This window comes from Orcinus orca, chromosome 12 (assembly GCF_937001465.1).
Source record: "Orcinus orca chromosome 12, mOrcOrc1.1, whole genome shotgun sequence".
Classification (NCBI taxonomy): domain Eukaryota; kingdom Metazoa; phylum Chordata; class Mammalia; order Artiodactyla; family Delphinidae; genus Orcinus; species Orcinus orca.
The window spans coordinates 23,783-43,254 of NC_064570.1; the positions used below are offsets into that span (position 1 = coordinate 23,783).

General features: G+C 40.9%; 1 protein-coding gene across 7 annotated transcripts; it reads right to left on the bottom strand.

The window, feature by feature from the left end:
• Window positions 1-3,144: 3,144 nt before the first annotated feature.
• TBP (TATA-box binding protein) lies at window positions 3,145-19,405 on the bottom strand. Of its 7 annotated transcripts, none has more exons than XM_033403939.2 (9): window positions 17,794-18,017; window positions 15,826-15,892; window positions 14,894-15,094; window positions 12,271-12,653; window positions 9,291-9,378; window positions 7,024-7,115; window positions 5,811-5,978; window positions 4,515-4,609; window positions 3,145-3,822 (listed from the first exon to the last, which is right to left on the bottom strand). In XM_033403939.2, the coding sequence occupies exons 3-9, from the start codon at window positions 14,945-14,947 to the stop codon at window positions 3,743-3,745; spliced, it is 960 nt and encodes a 319-aa protein (XP_033259830.1). In that variant the 5' UTR covers window positions 14,948-15,094; window positions 15,826-15,892; window positions 17,794-18,017; the 3' UTR covers window positions 3,145-3,742. The 7 variants fall into 7 exon arrangements, with proteins under 7 accessions (XP_033259830.1, XP_033259828.1, XP_033259829.1 ...); XM_033403937.2 differs by having other exon boundaries at window positions 15,795-15,892; XM_033403938.2 differs by having other exon boundaries at window positions 14,894-15,097; window positions 15,795-15,892.
• Window positions 19,406-19,472: the final 67 nt, after the last annotated feature.

Consider the following 19,472-nt stretch of genomic DNA (forward strand, 5'->3'; position numbering starts at 1 on the left):
ACCAGCCACGCTAAGGCTCCTTCCAGCCCCAGGTGATTTATACTTGTGATAATTCCCAATTCTCTTGGTGCTGGGCAGGCTTCACTGCTGCGAAGGCAAACTTGGAGACATTGCTGTTGATCACTGCGTGAAGACCAGCAGCTAGTTCTGGTAACATCCCTGCTAACCCTGAAACGCACTGCCACCATAAACACATCTTTTTGGAGGTAATATCACTTGCTAATATCACTGACTTGCCTATTTCCCTATAGTTTTTTATCAGGAAATCCTGGCCTTTTAGTCCATATCACGTGTGTGTGGATATGTATGTAATTTATATAAAGATACATAAAATACTGGACTAGTGGGGCCTTCATAGCCCAAACTATAAATCAGAAGTTTGCCCCAGTAGGACAGCATCCTGACTGCGAAGGACTTTTTAAGCAAATTGTTTAGGGTCTGTCTATTTGGAGAGATCCCCAGATTATGTAGACATTCTTGCAGGCATGTTGGTAACCCACCAAGCTATCCTTTAGGTGTGTATCCCTGCCAAGGTCTGGAGATGACAGCAAGTTCACCGGGCATTTCCATTTGGAGACAGACTTCCAGCACTGACTTGGCAACCATGTCCAAAAAAAGCAACTAGTTGAAAATAACTAAAACAAAAATAAGAAAATTTAGATAATAAAAAAAGCAACTCAGTTGCCTCTAGATATGTCAAGACATTTAAAAACCTTCATGCCAACCATGAAATGACCGACACATCTCACCCAGCAGCTGCTCCTGCGGAGGACATCAATCACTACTGCCAACCCATGCATGCTGTGCCCCAGACCTCTGCTTGGCCCAGATACTGCCTGACCAGGCAGCTCACCCTACTGTAGAGAGCAGTGCAGTCACCTGTCCCTTTTTGATACATTGAATGCTGGTCTCATCATCCTTTGACAATTCAGAGATCACAGCAAAGAAAAAATGTTTCAGTGCTTTTGATATTCATATTAGTGGTAGTGTTCTGTGACTCTAACTCACTCATCATCCCACGTGTCTTTAAAAATTAAGGGTTCTCAGCGTAAAATACGTGACAGAACTGATCAAATAAAAACCCTGGAGCCTGAATCTGGATTGGACATGTTGGTGCGAACTCAAGAGGCGCCTCATCTCGGGAGCTCCTAAACGGAAAGAAGCAAGAGCCCGCCCGCCGGGGGCCGCGCGGCTGCAGCGCGCCAGCAAGTCACGGAGGCAATTCGAGCTTCAGCCTCCGCAGCCCACTGACGGACTAGTGGCCCAATCAGAAGACGCCAGTCAGACACCACATCCCCAACAAACACTACTTACAGCCTTTACAAAGAGATCAAGCCTTTACATGCAGCCACCCACCGGCAGGAAATGCAGAGAACAGAGGGGCATGCTGGCTGCACCATCCTGAGTCTGCAAACAGCAAGTCAGACTGTAAGACACTACCAGCCAAACAGCCTATAAATTTCCTTAAATGAGATGGCAGGGGAACTTAAGGAATAAAGCAGACATAAAAACATCAATTTATTAAAATGGAAGACTAACCTATATTGGTGTTTAGGTAATTACTGTGAAAGGATAATGGTTATTTGGGTGGGTGGTGTTGCTGGACTGGTGCATAAGGAGTAACAAGAATTCAGTAAAGTGACTGGAAATAAATCTATCAGCAATAATTTTAAAGTCTTATGAAAAATGCCATTAATAATGAACTAAAATACTTAGGAATTAACTTTTATGTAATGTAAAGCCCTATATGAAAAAAATTATGAAACTTTACTGAAGAACCTAAAGGAAGACTCACACGTGGGGAAACAATTCTTTCTTGAATAGAAGGAGATTATACTGGACTGATGTCTTTCCGATTCATCCATACATTACTGACATCACTGATGACTGGAAAATGCAAGAAAAGGGTACCTCATACACCATGTTCTCTCTGGACTGTAACCTGGTATGGATCTATCAAAACCTAGAATGTATAAATGCTCTTAATACAGTGACTCCTCTTCTAGGCATGTTACTACAGAAATACCTGTACTTATCCACAAATACACATAAAGGGATGTTCCCTGCAGCACCTGTTTATAATAGTAAAACACTACAGGTAACATAAATGACCATAATTACGGAAATGGTTAAATATATAAAGTTGTGTAACCATCAGATTACATCATGTGGCACCATCAGATTCCATTTCATGGCAGTATGTTTGTCATGGAAAAATGTGTATGATATAGTGACTAAAAAAAGGAAGCTATATGGGCTTCCCTGGTGGCGCAGTGGTTGAGAGTCCGCCTGCCGATGCGGGGGACACGGGTTCGTGCCCCGGTCCGGGAGGATCCCACGTGCTGCGGAACGGCTGGGCCCGTGAGCCATGTCCGCTGAGCCTGCACGTCCGGAGCCTGTGCTCCGCAACGGGAGAGGCCACAACAGGGAGAGGCCCGAGTACCGCAAAAAAAAAAAAAGGAAGCTATAAAATCAAACATATGCTTTACTATTTTTTTCAATATGATAACAAAAGCACCCCCAAAAGAAAAAAACCTGAACAGAAGAGGGCTGGGGAGGTACCCACCAATCTGGTAGTTAACCTAGGGAAACAGACAGAAGGGAGAGGAAGGAAGAAACTTTCTGGTTTCTGAAAAAATATTTTTACAATTAAAAAGAAAAACACATGCCCGAACAATGAACCCCAAGAACTTACACGTGCTCACCTGATATTCATGAGAAAAACACACCTCACCAGTCAGTGGACAACCCCAGCTCTAACACTGAAGGCCTTTGGCTTAGAGCCCGTGTTTGCCACTTAACGGGCTCTGTAACCTTGGGCTGACCCTCAGCTGGGGCCTACCTTACCCTACTTGTGAAAGAGGAACAAAATCTAACTGCAGCTTTTGTGAGAAGGCAACATATCTGGGAAACGGGAGGTGCTCAACGTATGGGACGTAATAAACATGTTTTGTGAGCAACTTAAAATTTTCAGACAATTCTTCCATTTTCACTGCAACATACAATGAAATGTTGACTGAAACAAACAACAAGCAAGCAAGCAAGCAAACACGCTGAAATGGTTTCAGGCATTATATCTAAAATACGACTTTTTAAACAGTATGATCACATGAATCTTACAAAGTTTCATTTATAACATCAATCTAACACTTTTATAAACAGCATTTATTGTACAGAGTACTCTGAAGGAAGAAAAATATGTACAGCCATTTGTTTTCATTAATACATTTCTATTCTGTCCTGCAATACTGGAAAGGCGGAATGTGGCACAAAAATAACCCTTAGGAGTTACAAATTAGAAAACAACACTTTTTAAAAAGATTTTTACTTTCCTGGTAGAAATATAAAAACTGTGGTTTATGGGGAAGAAATTAAACAAAATAAAGTCCAATCGATTGTTGAGGTGGCTTTAACACTTAAAGTTTTGTCCCTTAAACCAACTTGTCAACAGCAGTAAGTGTTTAAAATCTAAATATAAATAAACGGGCAGCGCTGCCCAAATAGCAGCACAGTTCGAGCAACTTACAGTAACACTTCGGTGATCTCTGTGCAGAAATAACGCCCCCTTCCTGGCATCCCTACGGGGTACACATACAGGGGAGCTTCACCTCGTGCTGCAACCTACAACCAGACATCCATCCTCTCATCACATGGGGCCGTCCACAACACCACTAAATGTACCAGAACTGATTTGTTTTAAAAAAAACAAGTGGGTGGGGGAGGCAGGAGTACATGACAGCCATTACGTTGTCTTCCTGAAACCCTTTAGAATAGGGTAGATGTTCTCAAAGGCTTCATAAATTTCTGCTCTGACTTTAGCACCTATGAAGACAAGTTGGAGTAGAGAAGAGTGTGAAACGGCATTTCTTAACATAAAACCACAAGCACAATTCTCTCCACACCTAGTAAGACAGATGCATTAAAACATTAACGATGGACCCTTGTCATAATCCTATTTTTGTTTTTAAGGTGGTATTTTTTTAAGTTGGCTTCTTAAAAAAATTACAAAAGCAGCGCCCCAGGTGACTCCAGCCTCCTTCCCCAGTCTGCCCATGTGACTGGTGTTGGGCTCTGGACTGTGTCAGAACCCAGCAGGGCAGCAGTCAGAGTGGCTGAATCTTATTCTCCCAATCGCTGCCTTCAAACAAGCTCTTTTGAATCTGCCTTTGTTGTCGCAAAATGATAATGGTGATGAACCCCAAAGTTTTAGACAATGGTACCCAACTTAAAACGCCATCTGTTATGCTGTAATGCCCACCTCTCCCTTCCCCACCAAGGTCATGCTTCAGCTGAAGAACCAGCAGGGCTGTGCTCTGACTTCCCTCGGCTCACTCCCTCTGGTGGGTGTGTTTCCCATCAGAGTGTTGGGGTCAGGGGAAGGCAAAAAAGGGGCAAAGCTTCTTTACAAGTCACTAGTCAACTGTCCCGACACTGTGATATTACTTCTTAGCACTGAGAAAATGCCATTCTTCACACTTTCCAAACTTCGAACACTACTTCCTGTTGCAACTTACCTGTTAATACAACTTTTCCAGAAACAAAAATAAGGAGAACAATTCTCGGTTTGATCATTCTGTAGATTAAACCAGGAAATAACTCTGGCTCATAACTAGAAGGAAAATGGCAAAAACAGTTTAGAAATTAACAGCTGCTCATGCCTTTAGAAAAAATGGGGACCTGAACAAGGGAAAGTACTGAGTAAGCAGCAAACTAATGAGGAGGTGAAGCCCAATTCTTGAGGAGCATCACAGGAGAGAGGGCTCAAGTGAGGCCAACTTGTAACTGGCACTTGAAGACCAACTAACTCTATTTCTAATGAATCTGGATTTCCTGACATAAGAACAAGAGCTTTATAAACATGTTCTATAGTCTCTGACCTTTATCAAGTTTCATTCTGGACAAGTTTACACCGACTTACAAGAGCCCAATAATCATTCATTTATAAGATCTGACAGTCACAGTTTACCTTCTAATCATTCACATCTCATCTCCTTAAACTGAAATATCTCTAGCTGTTAACTTTGTTCAGGCAATTTAACCAAAGTGATAGAAAAGATACTAGTTGGAGACTGAATCTTTCCCTGACTATGTTGTCTAACTAAATGCACTATTGGTATGTTTTATTCTAATCCTAGTAATCTCATTTTCTTAGTTAGAGAGATTGAAAACAGGATGTGTGACTCTGTTTAACCTAGTGGAAAATTCAAGATAGGCTTCTCTGAGGAAGAGATGCTAGGGTGGATATGTGAAATGCCAGTGGGACTTTCCTAGGTGAAAAGTGATATAAGAGTGTGCCAGGTATAAAAGTGGGATGTGCAAGGGCCCTGGTGCAATAAGGGCATGATAAGCCTTGGGGGTGCTACGAGCAGAGAGGCTGGAGAGGTGGGTAGGGACCACCTGCCTTGTAAGTCTTCATCAGGAAGTAGCAGGGAAAATAAATGTTGACTAGCACAAAAGATTCAAACAACTGGGGAAAAAACTGATACAAGAGGTTGTGGACTTTGTTCATGTATTTAAAATGTATTTAGTGAGCAATAAAATGATAAAACATACAGAAGGGGAATCAATTTCATCCCAGTAAAGGGGACTTTTGGGTGTCGTTAAGTGAAATGACAGGGAAGTAGGAGGCTGGTGAGAATAATAGGTGTTACCAAAGACATCAGGAAGACACTTCAACATTAAATATACCTATAAGTATATCATTTGTTCTTACATACTAATTAGTTTGCACATGTTTTATCATGAACAATGTTTAAATAGATTATAAATTACTTGTTGCCAAAAGCAATCACAATCCATTTCAGACTCACCTACTGAACTGTTGGTGGGTAAGCACAAGGCCTTCTAACCTTATAGGGAACTTCACATCGCAGCTCCCCACCATATTCTGAATCTTGAAGTCCAAGAACTTAGCTGGAAAACCCAACTTCTGTACAACCCTGGCATATTTTCTTGCTGCTAGTCTGGACTGTTCTTCACTAGGGAAAGAAAAAGTGAAATATTCATACTCAAAGACACCTAAAATAATTATTTAGATGAAAAACTTATAAAAAGTCCAAATTAGGAAAGATATTTTATAAAGTGTAAACTGGTCACCCCTTCCAATAAAGAAAAGCTCAACAGACATTAACAGTTTTATGTACAAAGTATTCCTGTGTCCTTGACAGAAAACTTAGGCCTACCAAAATGAATCCCTCTTCAATTCACCAAATTACTGATAGCCCTAGATTTTTTTTTAAAAAAAAGTTATTTATTTATTTGGCTATGCCGGGTCTTAGTTGCAGCACACGGGATCTTCATTGCGGCACACGGGATCTTTAGTTGCGGCATGTGGAATCTTTAGTTGTGGCATGCAAACTCTTAGTTGCCACGTATGGGACTTAATTCCCTGACCAGGGATCGAACCCAGGCCGCCTGCATTGGGAGCACAGAGTCTTAAGCCACTGGGCTACCAGAGAAGTCCCAACAGCCCTAGATTTTATACGTGTGAAACATAATATCATCATCACCATTATCATTAATATTATTGTATTTTAGCTCACAAATTTCTACTGAGATGAAAACTAACAAGCTTCATTTGGATAGGAAAATAATGATGAGGCTTATACTCAAAGAATGCATACGCTAATTCCTCTTTTACGCCAAGTCTTTCTTTATCCATTCCTAGAAGTCATCTCTTGGACAAAACTATGACTTAGCAGAGCAGGGCTCATGTAACAAAAGCATAATGATAGCAGTATCATCGTCGACAAAAGGTTCTCAAGTGCAGAGTCATGAATGACAAAAATGAGGCATGCATACATGCTGAATTGTATGGAAATAAGGTGATAGCATACACCCTAAACTAATGCCTGGTTTTAAGAAAATGAAGTTACTGCTGTCTAAAAGTGATGAGAATCAACTATTTTAATAAGAAAGCAACAATAACATTTTATTAAAGTATTAGCCTAACACCTAGAAACCATGACACAGCCATTTCTTTCATAACATACAGACCAGAACAATGAACTCCTTTAAACCCACCTCTTGGCTCCTGTGCACACCATCTTCCCAGAACTGAATATCAGTGCAGTGGTCCGGGGCTCTCTTATTCTCATGATTACAGCAGCAAACCGCTAAAACAGCCAGAGACAATAGTTAATGATGTCATGCCAGACTGCTGACTTCTGTCAGGAGAACTAGACAATGAGAAAAAACACCCCAAATAGTAAGAAGGACCTGGTACTTAGTTATCAAGATATCTGTCATGTGTTTCCATACAGGGCTCCCTTACATCACCATGTGCCACACATCTTTTGCATATGGAGCAAGCACACAAGTTGTGACTCTAAGGCGGCTGGACCAAGATCTCTGTGTTCTGTCATACACATCCCAACACCTGAAGACAAGGAATATTTGCAAAAATATCTTTCTTTAACTATAAATTTTATTTTATTAATTTTTTTAGACAAATCTACTGATAAACGTTTTCCACATCCAGAAGGAATTAATAAATCAGATTACAAGCATATCAACGCATAGTGACGTTACCTCCCGTTTCCAATACTTTAGAAACTGAATTGGTGGATTGGCATTTATATAAATGTAATGGCCTCAGTGACTAGGTTACATGATACAAAGCAAAAAATTAGTTTCAAAATAACTGAAATTTATTATCTGCTATCTAATTACACATGAAAAAATTCGTATTATTTTTAATCAAGATCACTCTTTGACAAATTAGATTGCTTTCACAATTTTAGTTTAAAAACTACTATATGTCTTCTCTCTGATTTTACCACCATGTAAAAATGCTAGCATTATATTCTAGTTTATACAAGTCCCAGGAAATGCCTAATTATTTTGCATTTCCTAAATTCCCTCTACTGGTTTTATTGCTTGGATAACTAATATCATTTCATTAGAAAAAATTATGTAAAATCATGTATTCAACTTAATAAAATTATGACAAAAGATTAATTCTTATAATGCTACATTCATATGGACTTTCCATATGCATTAGGCTGTTTTTTTTTTAAAATAAATTTATTTAGTTTTGGCTGCGTTGGGTCTTCATTGCTGTGCACGGGCCTTCTCTAGTTGTGGCGAGCGGGGGCTACTGTTCGTTGCGGTGCGCGGGCTTCTCATTGCGGTGGCTTCTCTTGTTGCAGAGCACGGGCTCTAGGCATGCGGGCCTCAGTAGTTGTGGCTCACGGGCTCTAGAGCGCAGGCTCAGTAGCTGTGGTGCACGGGCTTAGTTGCTCCGCGGCATGTGGGATCTTCCCAGAGCAGGGATCGAACCCATGTCCCCTGCACTGGCAGGGGGATGCTTAACCACTGCGCCACCAGGGAAGCCCTAGGCTGTTATCTTAAAATCAGAAAATTTGTAGGTATTTTTCCCTTAATCTTTTTATTATAAAAAAATCGGCAGTTATACAAAGGTAGAAAATATAATAAACTTCTTGTACTTATTATCCAACTTTAACAATTATTAACTTTTGGCTAATCTTGTTTCATCCATATGTCCCTTTCCCAATTCTCCAACTGGACTATTCTGAAGTAAATTCCAGGTAGCACGGCATTCGATTCTATATAGTTTTCAAAACATAAATGGGATCATACTATATATTTTGCTCTGTAACTTCACATGATCCCCTCACAATGAATATGTCAAACTTCATCCTGTGGACTGCTGTATTCCTAGAGTCTCTATATATTTTGCTCTGTAACTTCACATGATCCCCTCACAATGGGTATGTCAGACTGCATCCTGTGGACTGCTGTATTCCTGGAGTCTCTATATATTTTGCTCTGTAACTTCACATGATCCCCTCACAAAGGATACGTCAGACTGCATCCTGTGGACTGCTGTATTCCTGGAGTCTCTATATATTTTGCTCTGTAACTTCACATGATCCCCTCACAATGGATACGTCAGACTTCATCCTGTGGACTGCTGTATTCCTAGAGTCTCTATATATTTTGCTCTGTAACTTCACATGATCCCCTCACAATGGGTATGTCAGACTGCATCCTGTGGACTGCTGTATTCCTGAAGTCTCTATATATTTTGCTCTGTAACTTCACGTGATCCCCTCACAATGGATGTGTCAAACTTCATCCTGTGGACTGCTGTATTCCTGGAGTCTCCTACTTGGCAGCTAGTCAATAAAAATGCTGCATATTTTGCTTTAAATCCTTGTTTTGCTGGTGTCAACAAACTTAAACACAACATATTCTTTTTGATCTAGAGACCTTTGGAAGAAAATTCTGTATTATTATAGTCTGAAATACATTAAAATTGTTCTGACCTTGGGATTATATTCAGCATTCCGGGCACGAAGTGCAATGGTCTTCAGGTCAAGTTTACAACCAAGATTCACTGTGGATACAATATTTCTGTAAGAAATTAGAAAAGAAAACATGATTATTTACTGTTAGTGTTAGATGATTACTTAGAAATTGTATTCTTTCATTAGAACTAATTTAATGAAATTTAATGAGATTAAATTAGTTTAATTTAAACTATCTTAATTTTTTAATTAAAATTTTTAAAAATTGCTGACATTTATTAAGTGTTTAAACAAGTACCAAACACCATGCCAACATTTTACAAAGATAATCTCACTTAATACTTACAATGCACTATGAAGTAATAACTATTTAGTACTGCCATTTTCAGATGAAGAAGCTGAGGCTTAAGTGGGGGTAACTTGCTCTGTATACACATGGTTCCTAAGTGAGGTATGACTTTCTCACTTCTCTCAAAATAAGTATCTTTTGGAAGAACAAAAGTTCAATTATCTTTGACAAAGGAAGAAAACCAGCTTTTTCCTCTGATTAACCCTCAGTAAGTCAAGAAAAACAAACATCACCATTTATTATCTGGGTCCAATGAACACTTTTCATTTTTTAATATTCTTATATAATTTTATAAATAACTTCTAAATGAGTTGTAACATCACTCTCTTGTGAATACTGATCCCAGATTGCAAATACATCTCCAACTGTTCCAGCTCATGGCTTCTGGGTCTTTTTTTGGCACTGTCAAAATGCAATACCTTTGAAAACTTGATAGCTCATAATTATGTTGAAAAGAGGTTGGGTGTCTTCTTTAATACACAATTGTAATGCCAGTTAGGTTGATCAACTCAATGTTCTCATTTCTACATCACCTATTTCCTTCCAATCAATTTTACATACACAAGTTCACAGAACTTTCTTATCTATTTTATTTGTGTAGAATTGGTAGTAACATCCCTACTTCCTTTTCTGATTTTAGTAATTTGAGTCTTCCCTTTTTTTGTTAGTCTAACTAAACGTTTGTTGATTTTTTTCAAAGAACCAACCTTTTGTTTCATTGATTTTCTCTACTGTTTTTCTTTTCTCTATTTCATTTATCTCTGCCCTAATCTTTACTATTTCCTTCCTTCTGCTAGCTTTGGGGTTAGTTTGTTCTTTTTTCAGTTGTAACATTAAGTTATTGATTTGAAATATTTTTGTTTGCTTTTTTGGCTGTGTTGGGTCTTCGTTTCTGTGTGTGGGATTTCTCTTGTTGCGGCGAGCGGGGGCCACTCTTCATCGCGATGCGCGGGCCTCTCACTGTCGCGGCCTCTCTCGTTGTGCAGCACAAGCTCCAGACGCGCAGGCTCAGTAATTGTGGCTCACGGGCCTAGCTGCTCCGCGGCATGTGGGATCTTCCCAGAGCAGGGCTCGAACCCGTGTCCCCTGCATTGGCAGGCAGATTCTCAACCACTGTGCCACCAGGGAAGCCCTCTTGTTTTTTAATGTGATCATTTGTAGGTATAAATTTCACCCACAGCACCACATTTGCTGCATCCCATATGTTTTAGTATGTTGTATTTTTGTTTTCATTTGTCTCTAAGTATTTTCTAACTGTCCCTATGATCTTCAATCCATTGGCTGTTTAAAAGTGTGTTATTTGGACTTCCGTGGTGGCGCAGCAATTAAGAATCCACCTGCCAAGGCAGGGGACACGGGTTTGAGCCCTGGTTCAGGAAGATCCCACATGCCATGGAGCAGCTAAGCCCATGCACCACAACTACTGAGCCTGCACTCTAGAGCCCACGAGCCACAACTACTGAGCCCATGCACCACAATGAAGAGTAGCCCCCGCTCGCCGCAACTAGAGAAAGCGTGCGCATGCAGTGACGAACACCCAACGCAGCCAAAAATAAAAATAAATAAATAAGTTCGTAACAAAAATAAATTAAGAAAATACAAGTATGTTATTTAATTTCTACAATCTTGTGAATTTTCTGGGACGCTTTGTGGAATACCAGAAATATTACGGTGTTGGCAAGAAACAAACACCCCATCTGAACTAGGTAGAATTTACGATTTAAACCAAAGGTGCAAACTTAAATACACATAGGAGCCAGCTAAGTGTTAAAAGACAATAGGGTATGGTGTTTATAGAGGTGAACTAACAAGTGCTTATCTTTCTAAAATCATTAAGATTAAAATTATTTTGTTTTTAAAATTGTTTCAGATCAAACAAACACCCACGCAAGATTTAGGCCACTGGATAAGAGTCAGGATCCATGGTTAAACATTACTTAGTTCTAAAAATGATCAGGAATGACTTACAAGAAAACTGGGTAACATAGTTGTTACAAATATCCCCTGATATGGCCATAAACTTCCTAAAGGCAGAAGCTATATACTTCTCGGCGACAGATATTTAAGAATATTTGGTTTTCAGGAAGGAGAAATTTTCCCTACCCGTCCCCTACCCCCCAGTTCTGTTACATACAGGACCTAATTCAATTAGATAGAAAAATACATTTAGGACAAGAACAGCCATCCTCAGCTTGTGGGAAGGGCACAGTTCTTCAAAAATTTACATGCAGCCCTTACAATGACCAATGAAGGAAAACAAGGACCACTATGAACTATAATGATTCTGTGACTAAGTAATTAATCTTCCCAAAAACTAAAAATATCACACGGGAAGGAGATTACATAAAGCTTCATTTGGTAAATCAGCTACAGCGAAATGTCTACAATAACAATAATGCAATCTAAATTGGACTTCATTGGCCCAAACATATAAGCACAGCTACTAAATTTCTGAAGATGTTATGAGAGCCTTTTACTGGGGGCACTGACTCACTAAGACAGCTTCCCCTTTTCTTTTTAAAGCGAGTTTTGATGCATGATCGCCATTAGTGCCACACAAATAACTCAATCCATCTGAGAACAAAGAACAGCAGCACAGTTCCAGTGGACCCCTCCAGGGCAGGGAAAGGACGTACAACAAGTACTCACTGCAGCTGCGGCACAATCCCAGAGCTCTCCGAGGCTGGCGTGGCAGGGGTAATGGGGGTCATGGGAGTCATGGGGGAGGGATACAGGGGAGTGGTGCCCGGCAAGGGTGCGGTCGTAAGAGTCTGTGAGTGGAAAAGCTGTGGTGTCTGGCCCGAGGCCCCCTGGGTCGCCTGCTGGGAGGTCGACTGCTGAACGGCTGCCACTGCCGCCTGCTGCTGCTGCTGCTGCTGCTGCTGCTGCTGTTGCTGCTGCTGTTGCTGCTGCTGCCTTTGCTGTTCTTCCAAAATAGACAGACTGTTGGTGCTCTGAATAGGCTGTGGAGTCAGTCCTGTGCCATACGGCATCATCGGACTAAAGATAGGGATTCCAGGAGTCATGGCCCCCTGTGGGAAGTTAGGAGAACAATGGGTTAGGCTGGCTGGTGTTTGTGTCTGTAGGACTTGGCTGGTAGAACAGCAGATGAGATTTGCAAAGACAGGCACCTTCCGAGTACAAAGGGGGTTATATAGCAGTAATGGGGAGGAACTTGCTGTTCTTACACACATCACTTTCTTCTTCAGCATAACACAGTAGATAAGAGCTTAGGATGTGGAAGCAGACCTGGGTGTGAAATCCAACTCTGCTACTTACAACACGTGAGAATTTAAGGAAGCTCCTTAACCCTTCAGGCTCTAGAGGATAACAATGCTTTAAGACTTAGAAAAAATCGAGAACTTCTACTCTTTGAAAGATACCATTAAGAAAATTAAAACTTGGGACTTCCCTGGTGGTCCAGTGGTTAAGAGTTAAGAACCTGGCTTGCAATACAGGGGACGCCGGTTCGATCCCTGGTCAGGGAACTAAGATCCCACAGGCTGCGGGGCAACTAAGCCCATGTGCCACAACTGGAGAGCCCGAGTGCCGCAACTACAGAGCCCATGTGCTCTGGATCCTGTGCACCACAATTAGAGAGAAGTCCGTGCGCCACAACTAGAGAGAAGCCCGTGCGCCACAACTAGAGAGAAGCCCACATGCCGCAACGAAAGATCCCATGTGGCACAACTAAGACCCTACGCAGACAAAAAAATAAAATAAATATTTTTTTTAAAAAAAGAAAATTAAAAATTAAGCCACAGACTACGAGAAAACATCTACCATACATATATCTGAGAAAGAACTCATATCCAGACTACATAAAGAACAATCAAAATTCAATAAAAGATGAAAAAACAGACCAATAAAGAATGGGCAAAAGATGTGAAGGACATTTTACAAATGAAGATCTATAAATAGCTAATAAGCACTTGACAAGATGTTCAAGATCATAAGTCAGAGGAAAATGCTTGTACTTCTAGAACGGCTGAAGTAAAAACCCAAGGGCCGGTGAGCACGTGGAGCAACTAGAACTCTCACGTGTTGCTGGCAGAGCCTCAGAACATGCTTTCTTATAGAGTTAAACATGCACGTACACAATGACCCAGCAATCCCACTCCTGAGTACTCACCCAAGAGAAACAAAAACATAGCAGACACGGAGAAATGTACACAAACGCAAAGCACCTTTATTCACAATGGCCTCAACCTGGAAACAACCCTAATGTCAGTAACTGGAAAATGGACAAACTGTCGGACACCCATACAACAGAGTGCTACTTGGTGATAAAAAGGAACTTGCTGATACACAAAGACAGACACAAATAAAAGCATATACTGGTATGGTGCCATTTGCATGATATTCTAGAGTAGGCAAAACTATCTCTAACTCTGGAAAGCAGATCATTAGTCGCCTGGAGCTAGGGGAGTGACTGCAAAGGGGCAGGAAGGGACTTTTAGGGTGATTGAAATGTTCTATAACCTTCACAGGTGCATACACTTATCAAAACACATACTTAAAATGGGTGTTTTTTGACTTCCTGGTGGCACAGTGGATAAGAATCCACCTGCCAATGCAGGGGAAACGGGTTCGATCCCTGGTCTGGGAAGATCCTACACACCGCGGAGTAGCAAAGCCCATGCGCCACAACTACTGAACCTGCGCTCTAGGGCCCGCGTGCCACAACTACTGAAGCCCACACACCTAGAGCCCGTGCTCTGCAACAAGAGAAGCCACCGCAAGAAGCCCGTGCACCACAACGAAGAGTAGCCCCCGCTCACCGCAACTAGAGAAAGCCTGCTCGCAGCAACGAAGACCCAATGCAGCCAAAAATAAATAAAATTAAACCTTAAAAATAATAGTGTTTTTATTTAAGTATGTAAACTACACTTCAACAGAAGTTATTTAAAAATTTAAAAGTAGCCACGTTATTTGGAACCTTAAACATAAAAATGAAAAGAAAACTAGAAAATAATTTGGTTAGAGTTATCTCCAAAATCAAACACCCTATAATCACTCAGACCACTTTCATAAGTGCTTATCAAAAGATTAAGTTTTACAAATACACATTTTAGCTTCTAAACAAACTCCCCAAATCAAACACTATCATGTTTATTCAAAGCCTAATAGAACTTCTCAATGAAATAAAGGAGGCTTAAAAAATATAAATCCATTTTCAACAACAGATGGTTAAATTCCCTTGCTTCCCTTTTACACTGTCTCTAACAATGCAGATTCTGTCCTACGTGTACCCTCCCTCCAGTTGTATTACCTGAGGGGAGGCCAGGCCCTGGGCATAAGGTGGGAGGCTGTTGTTCTGATCCATGAGGTTCACTTTCTTCTTGGCAAATCAAAAACCTTTGGACTGGGAATCACCTCGGCATTCAGTCTTTTCCTAGAGCATCCCCAGCACGCTCTTAGCGACTTCCTCAACTCTCTGGCTTATCTTCATGCACACCAAGAGACAGTGATGCTGCTTTGAAAAAAGTTTGAAGTTTAATGGAAGAATACAGGTAAGCTATACAGTCTTATAAACCAGTTTCATGGTTAAACAAAAAACAAACAAAGAATGAAAAAAACCAACGAAACTATTTTGGAATATATTTCTTTTTACCTTACAAAGCTGAAACCTTATTCCTTCCACATTTCCTGTGACTGCATGCAAAATTGCCAACAGAACAAAAATTGTTTTTTTATGTGTTTAATTTATAGTCTTATAATGTTAAAAATTAAAGTACATAATCAGCATTAAAAACTTTTGGGGAAAAACACCCAGGGAAAACAAATTCCTAAGGAACCTGTCATATCTGAGTAGAAATATTTATTATGCATTGTATACACAGCGCTATTAGGCTAAATTCAAGTTTTAAAATATTCCATTCAGCATTCTATCCTCTACAATGTCTTGGGCATTAAGTTTAATAAATTTTGAATTGGATCCAATACACTTTAGTGTGCTCATTTATTGAGCAACTACTTTAAATAAAACACTGTGATAGACGCCGTACAGACATAAAAATAAACATCACGTTTTTATATATGTAATAACTTTAATTCTTCAGAACACATAAATACAAACTATGCCTGTATCTGGCTTTCCTTAAATCATGTCTTTACTGGCTACACGTTTAAAATTTCTTTTAGTCAAAAGAACCGAGTGACTGATGAACTACCTTTTATTGTTTAGTTCAGATGGACTCCTACCGTGCTCAGGATTGCTGTGAGAACTGACCGATTCAAACAGGACTGATTAACACCTCAAGAACAGCATCTAATTATCACACAGTAAGCACAGGATAAATGTTAGCTATTATTATTAGATTTCAGTTTAAACATTACCATCTAATAAGATATTCTCACACAGAACTCACAGATCTTAAAGTTACAAGTTATATGTCAAAGACACACGTGTAACTCAAGCATGTACTGGTACAAAATAAGCACTCAGAAAGAATCTGATAATGACTTTGAAAGGACAAAGGACCCCAAAGACTATATATCCTACATATTCATCAATGGAAAACAGACCAAAAAAAAGAGAAAACTCTGCTTCAGAAAACATCAGACATATAAGAAAATTATGCTCTTTCAGACATTGTTATCCTCTTACAACAACAGAAGTGCTGCAAATATAAAAATGAAGAGGCATTTGATCCCTGGCATCAAAGAGTTCAATTTGAAGGATTTGTAAATAATCACTGCAAAACTTAAGTGCTATAATAGCAGATATGCACTATGCTAAGCCCCTTGAGTGAAGAAATCAGCAATATATGTCTTTGTAATCTCTGTACTTAGTACAGGGCCTGGCATATAGTATGTGATCATGAATGAATGCATACATGCTACACAAAAGAAGACAATATAACTGCCAAGTGTTTTGAAGAGTATGTTCATAAAGCAGGGACCATATGACTTGGGTCTAGCAAGGTGAGAAGGAATTTATATTCAGCATTTCAGGCAGAAGAAAGATGAAGCAGAAAGAGACAAACACTGAAAGAGCACGCAGTATGCAAGCAACAAATTTAGCATGACTGCATGGAACGTTCCTGCAGGGGATGAGACAGCAAATATAAGTGAGATCACATTATCAGGATTCTAAGTCATTATTACATAAGCAATATGAGCAGTGACAAGATTCTGAAGTGCACCATGAGTAGATCTACTTTGGCAAGAGTGTGGATGAATTCCAATAGATAAAACTGGAGGCTGGAAGTTCGGTTTAAGACTCACTGCTGTGGTTCAGGCAAGAGCTAATGAGGGCAGGATTTAAACCACTCATTAATATGACTACAGATTATCCAGAAACTGGTGGCTCCAGACCCCTTTTTACAAACTAAGTCTAGAGAACAAATCTGTGGAACTAGGTTGAGGCCTCATGTAACCATTTTCAGAGCTCATCTCTCACTCCCAGTGATGGAACTGACCATCTTTCCTCCCCTGTGTCATTAAAACCGCACAACTATTACCGCACTACTGTATCCTCACAAAAGAGAGTTGTTTGCAGAATCTCCTCATTTTTTGGTCAAATTCGATATTTTTTGGAAATAATCACTGATAAGGGAAAAGACTCAATTAATTCTGCATAGCCTTCTAGTGACTGCATATGTAAATCAAGCATAATCTTTTCAGAGACGTCTACCTGGAGTTTTAAACGAGAAAATCACACAGTCCAGGGCCTAGGGAGGGAGACCTCGTAAGGAAAGTGGTGTGTATTTGTATCTTAACGCTCTAGCGTGCCTGAACTCTCCGGCCTCTGACAAAACGTTAAAAAGTCTCAAGCGCAACTTTATTATAAAACCACCACTGCTGGTAGCAAAACAGGTGGGCACAGGCCAGGGTGAATCTCCCTTTGAATATCGAGAGGAATTAACGGATGGCAGGACATAAAGACTCCGCGTCTTGGATGCGCGGGACTGTCCTGTCTCAGGCCCCTCCCAGCACCCTGCACCACACGCTCGTACTATGGGAAGCCGCTTTCGAACTACGGCAGAGGAAGGCACTCGGTGGGATAGGCAGCCGGTACAGGCCGAAGCTGCGGCAGCACGAGCGGGAGGAACAGCCCCCGCGCGGTGTCCCCGTCCATTCCGCGCCTCCTCCCACCATCACCCCAGGGCCCCGCTGCAGCGGTCACCTCTACACGAAACCTCAGAGAAAAGCTCAAAGGGCTGTTACCTGGAGTCACTGCAGAGACAACTAACAGTCGGCGAAAACGACGTTAAGCCGCAAACGGCCCAGGCGCCCGCTACGGCGACCGTTCCCGACCCTACAGAACTCCTGGCGCGCGTGTTAACGTCACTTCCGCCAGTTCCGCCCTCGGCTTCGGCCGGCAGCCCACCGTGCCGCGCGGGCCATGGGAAGTGTGGGTGTTGCGTCACTTCCTGTGATTTGCTGGGTATTCGGCTTAAGGGAAACAAGGGGCGGGGCGGAGCTCTTCCGCCTTCCGGCGAGGCCACCCTGTCAGAGTATTTTACGATTGGTTGTTGCTGGATGTAGTAGGCAAGACTGATTTTTAAATGTTGACTGTTTAAACCGACTAGCGATGTGACATTTAGCAAGTTACCAGACCTCTCCGCCTCAGTTTCTTCGTCTGTAGGATGGAGTAATAATAGCACGTGTCCTCTAAGGACTGTGAGATGGATTAAGGAAATGCATGAACAGTGCCTGGCACATGGTAAGCATGTTAGCTATTCTCAAACATGTAGAATGATAAAACAAACAAACAAAAAACACACCTGGTTTACAAATTCGATTATATTTTAATTCTGCTGCTACCATCTTATGCAGTATTTTCACATTGGTCACAAAGAGACTATAGGTAGTTGGACCCCAGAGTACCTCTCCTATGGCTCATTTAGGCATAATTACATGTTGTAATGCTTTCCTTTGTACTTCATATAATCAATGAGGTTGTGAGCTCCTTAAGGATAGGAAATGTTTTACAGAATTTTTCTATCCAGGCCAGTACCTGAATAAGTACAATACTTCTCTGTCCATAACCATCAAAGAAAATCCTTTGTTTAAGTATGGGGAAAGTTTTAATTAAAAAAGTACTTTTCAAAAATCTTCTCTGCTTCCAGAATTGCATGTATATATCAGACAGTCCATTCTATATTAGCCAGCTGCTTGTCTGCTTTTTTACATAACATTTTTAAATTGTAAAATATAATATTCATATACAGAAGTACATAAACCCATGTACAGATTAACAGACGGTATTAAATCAAGTAAAGACAACCAGTACTGCCAGCACCACGACCCGTCCCCAGCCACACAGGCCCTTCCTACTTACTGTGTACTCCTAAAGTATATAGTATGTATTCTTTTGCTCAACGTTAGAAGACTCATCCATGTTGATGTGCCTTCGCTCTAGCTGAAGTAGGTTAATTTTTTGCTGTGACACATCCCTCAGTTGCTTTATCCATCCTGCAGTTTATGGACATTTAGCTCATGTCTACTTTGGGGCCGTTAAGAACAATGTTTTATGAACATTCTTACACGTCTTTCTGGCCAGGGTACATACCTCTGCGTGACACTGCTGGGTCATGATGCGTGTGTATTTTCAACTATGCCGAGTAATGCCAATCCCTGTTCGAAATATGGCTGTACCAATTTACGCTCCAATAGAGTCTTCGAGCTTCCGTTGCTCCATAGTTTTGCCAATTTCTTTGTAAGGTCAGACCTTAAAATTTTTATCCATCAAGAGTGATTTCGAATGTTTCCTTGGGAGAGAAAGCCTTTACCTCTCTGTCAGCTCTCTTGGAAGAGCGGGCGCCGGCTACTCACCGGAAGGTTACGGCGCTTGCCTCTAGGAGCAATGACTGGCGTGAGACCGAGCGGCCGGAGGCAGCGCC

Bases quoted from the DNA above. Each gene is read 5' to 3' on its own strand.
- TBP (XM_033403941.2), bottom strand. From the start codon at position 14,947: ATGGATCAGAACAACAGCCTCCCACCTTATGCCCAGGGCCTGGCCTCC. The intron at 12,654-14,893 runs GTAATACAACTG...AACTTCCCACAG, and splicing joins AGGGCCTGGCCTCCCCTCAG to GGGGCCATGACTCCTGGAAT. The intron at 5,979-7,023 runs GTGGGTTTAAAG...TTCTTTCCCTAG, and splicing joins GTGTGCACAGGAGCCAAGAG to TGAAGAACAGTCCAGACTAG.